This window comes from Macrobrachium rosenbergii, chromosome 55 (genome assembly GCF_040412425.1).
Source record: "Macrobrachium rosenbergii isolate ZJJX-2024 chromosome 55, ASM4041242v1, whole genome shotgun sequence".
Classification (NCBI taxonomy): domain Eukaryota; kingdom Metazoa; phylum Arthropoda; class Malacostraca; order Decapoda; family Palaemonidae; genus Macrobrachium; species Macrobrachium rosenbergii.
The window spans coordinates 50,995,467-51,007,257 of record NC_089795.1 but is presented as its reverse complement, the minus strand read 5'-3'; the positions used below and the strand labels follow the sequence as shown (position 1 = coordinate 51,007,257).

General features: G+C 34.5%; 1 protein-coding gene across 2 annotated transcripts in view; it reads left to right on the top strand.

The window, feature by feature from the left end:
• The first annotated feature begins 7,060 nt into the window (after positions 1–7,060).
• Positions 7,061–11,791, top strand: part of LOC136835231 (uncharacterized) — a 124,295-nt gene continuing 119,564 nt past the window's right edge. Inside the window, exon 1 of one of the 2 annotated variants that reach the window (XM_067098489.1) lies at positions 7,061–10,064. In XM_067098489.1, coding sequence (XP_066954590.1) covers positions 9,638–10,064 — 427 coding nt within the window. In that variant the 5' untranslated portion in view covers positions 7,061–9,637. The remainder of the gene's footprint in view (positions 10,065–11,791) is intronic. The other variant, XM_067098490.1, reaches the window with a different exon arrangement.

The window sequence follows — 11,791 nt, the reverse complement described above, 5'->3', positions numbered from 1 at the left end:
AAAGTCATTTTGACGATAAAGGAACTTGTAAAACATAATTTGTTTCATGAAGTAACTAATTTTAGGGTCATTCTTGCATTTTTGTATTCTCTTGATTTAAATTTTTGTAAAAAAAAACAATAAATATTTATAAATGTTCTTTTTTAAAAGCAGTGCAGATCCTTAATTACAAAATCAACGTTGTGGCAAAGCAAACTGATTCGATTCCTTTTTTCGCAAAGGCAGAGCTGAAATAAGCCTGACAGAAACCAGAAATTGAGCGCAGGTTATCAGTCTGATCCGAATATTAGAGCTCAGCTGTGCCACAGAAATTACTTATTGACATAATACGAAGCATCGCGAATGGATTTTGGAGATGACTGATGTTTCTGAAGTCATATTTGATGAGGCGATATCTTCATTTCAACTTCGAACATCGATTGAGTTGAATCGATTATGTTATTATCTTTATTCACCGTGTTCCTTCGGGTTAATTTTCACATGTATTGTTATACTTTATATCATTGAATAATATAAAAATGTATAACATATGATAATTTTTAATGTTGAAATTATATAGACGATTATTTAATTGAGAAAACATTACATCAATATTCAGGTTTCTATAGAAAGAAATATTTAATATAAAAAGTAACCTTTTAGAGTTAGTATAAAAATCAACGGAATTGAACTAATATGACATTTTATGATAGTTTAGAACTTTATATATATATATATATATATATATATATATATATATATTTATATATATACATATTTATAATATATTTATATTTATATATATATTATTTATTTATATATATATATTTATTTATATATACATATATATATATATATATATATATATATATATATATATATATATATATATATATATATATATATATATATATATATATATATATATATAAATGTGTATATGTGTATATATGTATATACACATATACACATGTATATATATATATACATATGTATATATGTGTATATATATTATATATAAACGTGTGTGCGTGTTTGTGTGTGTGTGTTACTAGAATCTTTGTGTGTGCATGAGAGAGAGACAGAAAGAGAGAGAGAGAAATGAGAACAGATATACAAAACTTATCTTTAGCACATTATGAGTTGGAATAGTAATTTAAACTTTCAGCCAAACTTGCTCTCTCCAATGTCACCCACGGGCTAATAAAGACAAAGCGAGCACAATTTCCCCCCACCTCTCTCTCTCTCCCTCTCTCTTGCTCATATCTGTATATTACAATTTGATCATTCTTTTCCAGCTGATAAGCCATTTTTATAGCATCGTTCCTCATTATTAGTTTTGTCCAATAACTTCTTGTGAATCTTTGCCATTGAGCAAAGATGTTACTTCGTGAAGTATCTTTTACAAATTCATTTCTAAATCCTGTTTTTTTATTATAAAATCACTTCTAAATCCTGTTCTTTTATTGTTTTCTAGAAATTCACTCCCAAGTTCTGTTGTTTTATTGTTTCGTTTTTTATAAATTCATTCCTAAATCCTATTATTTCATTTTTTATAAATTCAGTTCTAAATCATATTGTTCTATGTTTTTTTAATAAATTCACTCCTAAATTCTATTATTTTAATGTTTGTGTCTCATAATTTCACTCTTGAGTCCTATTACTTAATGTTTTTGATAAATTTACTGCTAAATCCTGTTGGTTTAGTTTTTTTATAAATTCACTCCTGAATCCTAATGTTTCATTGTTCTTTTTATATATTTCGATCCTTAATCCTATCATTTTATTGTTTTTTCGAATAAATTCACTCCTAAATTCTGCTATCATAATGTCACTTTCTTATAAATTTACTCCTAAATCATGTTGTGTTAGGTTTTTACAAATAACTCCTAAATCCAATTTTTTTTACAAATTCACTCCCAAATCCTATCATTTTATTGTTTTTTTAATAAAATCACTCCTGAGTTCTATTATTTTAATGTTTATTTCTTATAAATTTATTCCTAACTCCAATTACTTCATTGTTGTTTTTCATAAATTCACCCCTAAATCCTATTGTTTTAATGTGTTTTTAAAAATCCACTCCTGAAGCCTATTCTCTTATTGTTCTTTGTTGAATTCTTTACCCTACGCGAGCTGTCAGTTTATGGCACGACAGGTATTGCATAAATTATTTCTTGTTATTGTGACGCAAACAAATCTTAAGCACAATGTTCTTGTCAAAAAGGGTCCATTATTTTGCATAATTAAGCATAAGGAAAAGTAAAAAGAAAGGCCTGTCACTTTTCTGTCAAAAGACGGATTTGCTTTATTACCTAGGTTCTCTCTCTCTCTCTCTCTCTCTCTCTCTCTCTCTCTCTCTCTCTTCTTATTTACATCTTTCCTTCCCTATTCTTTTTCTGTCCTTTCCCCGTTCAATTTCCTTCAAAACACGGATTTACCTTACTACCTAAATCCTCTCTCTCTCTCTCTCTCTCTCTCTCTCTCTCTCTCTCTCTCTCTCTCTCTCTCTTATTTACCTCTCCTTTCCTCCTCTTTCTTCCTCTACCACTTCTTTCTCCCTGTTCTCAGAATGGGGATTGCTGAACAGCCAGATACATGGGCTCTTCTCTCTCTCTCTCTCTCTCTCTCTCTCTCTCTCTCTCTCTCTCTCTCTCTCTTGATCACACCCTGCCTCGCAAGCATCACTGTGACCCAGACCCGCACAAAACAGACACACCATGCCACCCCCTATCTAGTATAACCCAAATCCAGCCATCACGTGGTTCCCTAATTTCCAGCGCATGAAACTTCATAAGTGTCTGAGGAAAACCTTGTGATTAGAAGACTGAATGAGAGAAACTGAGGGCAGCATTAGTGTTGGGCGCTGTTCTGGGGAAGGCAGAGGCCCCTGGTAGAACAATGTCACTGCAGGACACAGCCATTACTTCGAAGCACGACTGAGGGAGTTAGTTCCCTTTACTGTTGCATTAGCCCAATAGGGCGGCCATGCATTTTTGATGCCTCCCGCAGAAGCCGTTGATGGAAGATTGCACCACACACACACAAACACACACAAACGCAGAGAGAGAGAGAGAGAGAGAGAGAGAGAGAGAGAGAGAGAGAGAGAGAGAGAGAGAGAGAAAGGATGTTCACCGAGTTCTAGATATTAAAGAGAGCATGAAGCATCAAGCGCAATCTTCAAAATATGTACGAAACCACTGGAAATATAATCGTGAGGCGAAGTGCTCCAAGTGGCACATCTGAAAGAATGTGACTCATGATTTACATCTATTTTAACCTTATGGTATCCCTGGAAATCAGAACAATGCTGTCGTTTTTACAGAGAAGGAACAGACGATCAATAAATGCATTAACCTACCAACAACCTCTGAAGGAGCTACCATCCAGGACACAGTAAGCACACAAACAAGGCCTGAGACAGAACCAGTTCTGTTTAAGACTGTTTTATTAACAGTGTGACGATGTGATTTCATCCATTTGTAAAAGCGGAGGCTGTCTCAGTTTTCTGAGAATAAACATAAGCTGCCAAATAGTTGCACATCAGTCAACAACGAGAGGCAATAGCACAAAAAGGTTAGTTTTCCTACATTTCTGGCAAAATCATCTTTTTAATCCAAATTGAATGTACATTTACTGGAAACACTATAAAAGTTTTGTCAAGAAATTTCTTGCAAGATGCATATTACAAATGTATACTAAAGTTTTGATCCCCAAAGTTAGAACTGATTCTGGACGTGGGATGAATTGCAATTACCCAGTTTTCCCAAGTTGTTCAAGTGTTTACCCCTGCTTATGATTCTTCCTAGAATCATTTCCCAATATGGCGCTCAGATTCAAAAGGTTTCATCTTAGCTCAGCTGTCTCTGGGGAATAATTGTTGTTTGTGTCCATATTCTCCACTTTCTTCTCTGACTTTGATCTGGAAAAAGTCTGAGAATTTCGACAAGAGAGTGTAGAATCTCGAAAAGCACTAAGATAGTGTATACAATGGAACAATTATTCCTCCACTCGGCCCATTCCTTTGAAATCTTTCCCTCATCCAGACATACCTTACAAACCACGGACAGCCACTCAAACACTGTCTCGCTTCTTTCCCGCAGTATATAATTTGTAATCCCATCGAAACTTGGTGCCTCTTCATTATTCAGCGTATTAAATGATCTTAGGCCCTCATAAGTCAATTTCACAAGCATTCTCAAGCTTTCTATAACCGTTTCCAATCATGTGTCATTCAGCTCTGCCACTCTTCAATCTTCCATTTTCAACAAATCTTTAAAATACCCACTCCATCGATCCAGGAGTGCATTCACTTCAGACAACTTTTGTTCACTTACGTCTAAAAGATTCATGAGTTCATTAAGTTTGCATTCTGTGATTACTATCATGTACAACTTTATATATGTGTATATATATATATATATATATATATATATATATATATATATATATATATATATATATATAGTATATGTATATGTATATATATATATATATATATATATATATATATATATATATATATATATATATATATATATATATATATATATATAGATAGAGAGAGAGAGAGAGAGAGAGAGAGAAATAATTAAAAATGCCTTAACCCACACACTGGTTAATATAAACTAATTTCAACACTTCAAATTAACCTGGAAAGAAAATATTCGCAATTACTTCCAAATGAAAGCAAAGCCTTTACTTGATTTTATTTTTTAATTTCAAATAAAAGAAAGTATTTCGCACTGGAAATCACATTCACGTCTATTGCTTTTTAATTCCCACATCTGTTTTACGAACCTCTCCTTAACAAAACGTCTTGAATCCCAATCCTGAATTACGAGGCCGAGAACCAAATATTCCTTAGCTGTAAAAGAGACTTTTGAAAAGTTCCTGCAATCTCAAACTGTTGCAACTCACGTTATTAGACGGAGTGTAAAGAAGTTCCTTTCAGGAAAGAAAGATGGCGTTGTAATCAGGATAATGGAATTTAATCATGAATCACCTTGCATACTTGCAAGAACTTCCAGTGATTTTCATTCTGGGTCTATTATGGCGTCGTTTCGTGCATTCCTGAAAGCTCTTTTGTAATTTGTAATCTAATTTGTAATTCCTAGTTCGCAAATTATGCACAGGCAGATTTAGAAGTTGTTTTAAATGTCTTTTTTTTGGTAACTGTTCGTTTTATTCAGTGAGAAATAATAATAATAATAATAATAATAATAATAATAATAATAATAATAATAATAATAATAATAATAATAATATTAATATTAATAATAATAATTAAAAAATACTCATTGTAGCATGAGTCCTAAAATGAAGAAGCAAATCCACAATCGAAAAGGGGAACCGAACAAGTTCCCGAAAGCTATCTATATTGATTTGTCTTTATATATATGTACATATACATGACTGTGGATTTGCTTCTCCAATAATAATAATAATAATAATAATAATAATAATAATAATAATAATAAGTGCATGGGAAGAAGGACTGATGAAATTAGAAGACCCAGAAATATACAGATATAGGAGAATGAAAAACACAACAGAGGAATGGCACAACAAACCAATGCACGGGCAGTATATGAGACACTAAAGAACTGGCCAGCGATGAAACATGGCAACGGCTACAGAGGGGAGAACTCAAGAAGGAAACAGAAGGAATGCTAACAGCGGCACAAGATCAGGCCCTAAGAACCAGATATGTTCAAAGAACGATAGATGGAAATAACACCTCACCCATAAACAGGAAGTGCAATATGAAAAACGAGACCATAAACCACATAGCAAGTGAATGTCCGGCGCTTACACAAAATCAGTACAAAGAGAAGCATGATTCAGTTGCAAAAGCTGTCCACTGGTGCCTGTGCAAGAAACACCAGCTAGCTTGCAGTAATAAGTGGTACGAACATCAACCTGAGGCAAAGATCTTCTGGGGCTATGGTATCAGAACAGAGGGGGTGATACGTGCCAATAGACCAGGCTTGATGCTGACAAAATCAAGAAGTATCATCCATTGATGTCGCAGTACCATGGGACACCGGAATAGATGGGAAAGAGAGAGAAAAAATTGATAATTATCAAACCCTGAAATTGAAATAAGAAGGATATGGGATGTGCCAGTGGAAACTGCACCCATAATCATAGGAACAATAGGCATGATCAGCATCCCGAAAGGAATCTGGAGAAACTAGATGCCGAAGTAGCTCCAGGACTCATGCTACTAGAAACAGCGCACATAGTGAGAAAAATGATGGACTCCTAAGGAGGCAGGATGCAACCCAGAATCCCACACTATAAAACCACCCAGTCGAATAGATGACTGTGATAGACAAAAAAAAAAAAAAAAAAATATATATATATATATATATATATATATATATAATAATAATAATAATAATAATAATAATAATAATAATAATAATAATAATAATAATTGTTAATTGTTGTTTCAACGGCATTTAGCTTGTACTGAGCCTTCCCTACAGGCTAAATGCCAAGAAGAATAGAGAAGACTCTCTACAAGCTAAATGCCGTTGAAACAGCAATTGTTTTTAATAATACTGCTCTAGAAGAGGGACCTTCCACATAATAATAATAATAATAATAATAATAATAATAATAATAATAATAATAATAATAATAAAAAGTATTAACCACTTTTATCTTTATCATTATTATCGCTGTTGCTCGTATTAATAATAAAATAATAAAATTCCTGCTTTCTGTCCTTCAGTTCTCCGTGCATTACCTACATACACCTTGGAGGTAAATGGATTTTTATAAAAAAAAAAAAATAAAGAATAAGCAATAGATTGATAAGTAATTGATAAGCAATAGACAAGCGATAGACTGATTGCATACCAAAGTTCTGACGCAGTTGGAAGAATCATTCACGTAACTCTCTCGCTCTCTGAGAACAGGATTTTTCCAATCAAATAAAAACTAACGAAAGATAGAAGGAAAGATTCTTTTATGTTATGCGTCTATGGAGAGTGGAAGAGTGAAGAGGGATGCATCTAGCAGGGGAAGGTGGAGGAGAAGGAGGAGGAGTAGGAGGGAGAGGAGGAGAGGGGGGGAGGAGGAGGAAGAGGAGGAGGAACTCGAGAGGTCAGAACGGGGCTTTGGGTGTGGATTCGTCGCCAGGTTCAGTCATCGCTTCGACAGTGGAGTGTAATCACCTTACGGGCGCCTCCGCTGCTGCTCTCGCGCTGCGCTCGCTTGCTGTCTCTCTCCATCTCTTTCTTATATATATACTGTTTATATCTCTCGCTCTCTTTGCAAACAACGCCGTGCCTCCGACACAAGGACAACCGACAATGAAGAACTGTAATTTCCACGTTGTTCCCTGAGAAGAAAGTCGAAGGACAGAAAGTTCTGGCGTATCATCAAATATAATTCTTTTCCATACTCGCGACTGAAGAAGTCGACATAATTCTCGACGGGAGAATATGTGTAGTACTATGTGACGACCCATAAGAATATGTTCGCCATTGCATTCCAGTTGATTTATTGATCTGGGGGATATGGCAGGTTATAAACAAAGCGGCGGGCCGTAGCTTCGTGGAAAGACAAAGCCATTTTTATATTAATTTCCTGTCTTACGGAAGCCTTTGAATTTCAGGAGGTAAATTAATTGTTTGGCGTCAGATTCACTCCCGAGTGCACCACTTCGTAAACATGGAAGATCGCGCTGCTGTTTATAAACACTGAAGATGTATCTGAACATTCTGACTTTTGGCACAGTGAGGCCATTTCACTACTTCCGGTCGTAAGTAAGATTTGTAGATTTAATTAAGTCATGACTTTTATCATCATCTTCCATAAAGAGGACGGAAAGCGTAGCACTAATTTATAGGCAGTTTTCTAAGATGTAAAGAGGCAGCTGATAAAATTTTTAAAAATGTATGTTTTGAATAGTACGTGAAAAGAGAGCAGCAAAAATAACATGAATTAGGTACAGTCAGTATAATTAACTTTGTAGTTTCAAGACTTAGAAACAAAACGCAAGGAATTTGATTAACGAAAAAAAAAATAATAACGTAAGGAATTTGATTTAGAAAAAAACAAAAATTAAGGAATTTGATTCGAAAAAAATAAAACTTTTTCAAACGTGAAAGAAAGGCTCGTGGTTTTCCAAGAGGGACAAAGAAATATTCAACCGAGAAGAGTAGTTAAGGCGTCCGTGGCCCTCTGTAGAACTTCAAAAAAATGTCCTTCGTGCAATGAAACGAAGGTCCTTTGATTGGCGAAAGGAAATCCATAGGACCGCAGAAGTGGCGAACATTTCGACACGCGAGGAATCTCCCTTCGTCGTGCCTCCAGTAGCCTGGTGCCATCACCCGGAACTATTTCGACTTTTCATCGACAATTTTCGTCATTCTTTTAACCAGTAACTTTCGTTCACTGAACGGCTCTGACTGGGAAACAAAGAAGACGTGATACTACTATTATTCAAAGGTAATTGTCACTTATCTCCGTCATAAGGGAAGATTAATGATGTAAATCCTTGTGATACAACACCCCCCAGACCTGTCAATCAAAGGAATGCAAGATAAATCCACGTCGATCAATCATGGCTATTGCATGATGCTCCTCTTACGAGGTCCTTTTGTTTAATATACAAAAACAGCAAAAACAGTCTCGAAATTGCACGATATTCTGCCTCTGTTTAATATCCAAATGCAGCAGAAACATTCTTGAAATTATACGATACAAATGAGAGACTGGTTATACGGAAGATATTACAAAAAAGCTGTTTGCAAAAATAAAAGTGTTATTTCTTGTGATTATTACTCAGTTTTACAAAGTAAATTATTGCTAACTGTGCAGTGAATGCTGTCAGAAGCGGAAAATATACTTCTGAAGGACAAATCTAGGTAGATAGTAAACTTTCGTTTTTATCATTTATATCTTTACGGTCTGAATTGTCAAACCTGCAAATTTCGAGCATATTAGTTTTTTCAAACAAACAGAAATTTAGAAACAGCTTGACATCAAGATCTTAAATCAGAAAAAAGGAAACAGTATTAATTTATGATAAAGTAACTATTCTCCTCAAAAACTAAAAAGAAAAAAATACAATAAAACTTTGGGAAGAAAAGCTGAGAAAACCAAAAATACTTTTAAAAAAAGGAAATTGAAAAAAGAGAAAAAAGCTATTTTATTTATGAAACCAATACTCATAAATCCGAAAGAGTAAAATATAAATTTAAGATGATGTATAAATTTAAGATGATGTAATTTCCTTTCCCAAGAACTAGAAAATACTAGAAAAGTTTGGGAAGGACGGTTGAGAAAACCACCCCAAAATTTTAAAAACAAAAACTGTAAACAAGAAAAAGCCAATTTACCAAAACTCGTTAATCCGAAAAGAGACCAAATATCAATTTATGATGATGTAACTATTCCCTCAAAAAAAAAAAAACAAGAAAAAAGTTTAGGAAGGAAAGTTGACGAAACTAAAAAGAAATAAAAATCAGGAAAAGGAAAAATAAAAACAGGGGGAAAATTTAAAAAGGGAAAAACTCACCAGCAAGACCGAGATAATTTTATATGAAACCCAAACAGTTGAAGCCCCAGAACCCAGAGACCTGACCAAGATCGACGCGTGAGTGACACCTCCATCCGGGCGCGCGCGAGGGCGCGAGACATGTCTCGTATCATCAAGGACATCAAGGACTCCACTCACCGATCCATCCCAGACGGAGGAGGAGGAGGAGGAGGTGGGGGGTCCCCCTACTCCTACGCCACCACCACAACAACAGGCCCAGCAGCCTCAGGGGTCGTCGTAGGGTCTCCCGTAGCGGCGTCCGGGGCCTCCCCTTCCTCGGGGGGCCAGAGCGGCGGGGCCAACTCCCCCATGTCTGGTAACAGGATCGTGAAGACTTGGCGGGTGATGGGAGACAGGACGCGCTCCAAGACGAAGGACATCCTGAAGAGGTGGCAGACGATGAACAACGGTCAGACCTCCGAGGACTCTCTCGCGGGGCTGGACGACTGCAGCGACATGAGCGGAAGCACCGAGAGCGACAGAGGACACCGCCAGAAGAAGGGGACCTGGAGCGTTCACGTATGGAGTGAGTACGACCCCCCGAGTTGCCATGTTTTTTTTTTATTTCTACCTTTTTTAACATTTTCTTTTTTCATTCACATTCTATGCATCTTATCCCACGGACGTTCGCGCGATGGTGTAAGTACACTGAGGAAATTTTAAATCTCACTAAAATTCGATGCATTTTGCTAATTTACTCAATTTATTTACTTATTCACATTTTCCTAAAAGTAACCTTCGCATGCATTAAACTTTCAATATTCCTTTGAATATCTAAAATGCACAGAGAAGAGGATTTAATTGTGGAAGGCATATAGTTTAAAATCTTCAAAAAATTGCATTAATTCTGTTATATATACAACAGGGTGATCTTCCAACTGCGTACATGCATTTTTTTTATGTCAAATTTACTGTATTAACATCATCGAAAGCAAATTCTCATTACTCAAGAAATTCAATACGAGATATTCTGAGAAAATAATTTTGTAACTGGCTGGATCATATGGGAAAATTACGATTTCATAATAAAACTGGTAATAAGTGTTTTAAGGTGGTAAGTTGGTAACAGAGCAAAAATGATAAAAAGTGTCTTATGAACATGAAAAAGTAATTCATTTAGGAACACAAAAACTCGCATGAATTTGGAGAACATTATGCGAAATTTGTCAGATTAGAGGGCGTGGATTTCGTACTGATTAAACATCATTGGCATTTGTATGACTTATTGGTACATACACCTACAATATTGGTAACAAACCTTCACATTTAAAATGATAATTCAGTGACAAACTTTCACATTTAAAATCGAATGTCAGTGACAAACTTTCGCGTTTTAAATAGAACATCAGTCACAAACTTTCACATTTAAAATCGAATATCAGTAACAAAATTTCATACTGAATTCAAATATCAGTGACAAACTTTTAAATTTAAAATCAAATATCAGTGACAAACTTTTAGATTTAAAATCAAATATCAGTGACAAACTTTCACATTTAAAATCGAATATCAGTGACAAACTTTCGCGTTTTAAATAGAATATCAGTCACAAACTTTCACATTTAAAATCGAATATCAGTAACAAACTTTCAGACTGAATTCAAATATCAGTGACAAACTTTTAGATTTTTAAAATTAAACATCAGTGACAAATTTTCAGAGATGGAATCGTTACTAGTGGCACATTTGCAGATTTAAAATCGAATATTAGTTACAAGCTTTCAGATCTAAATTCAAATATCAGTGACAAACTTTCACATTTAAAATGGAATATCATTGACAAACCTTCACATTTAAAATGGAATATCAGTAACAAAATTTCACATTTAAAAACGAATATCAGTGACAAACTTTAACATTTAAAATCAAATATCAGTGACAAACTTTCACATTCAAAATCAAATATCAGTGACAAATTTTCACATTTAAAATCGAATATCAGTGACAAATTTTCACATTTAAAATCGAATATCAGGGATAAACTTTCACATTTAAAATCAACTATCAGTGACAAACTTTCACATTTTAAATCGAATATCAGGGACAAACTTTCACATTTAAAATCAAATATCAGTGACATACTTATAGATTTAAACTCAAATATCAGTGACAGACTTTCAGTTTTAAAATCGAGTTTCAGTGACTAACTTACAGATTTGAAATCAAATATCAGTGGAAAACTTTCACATTTAAAATCAAATATCAGTGACAAACTATCAGATTTAAATTCAAATATCAATAACAAACTTCATC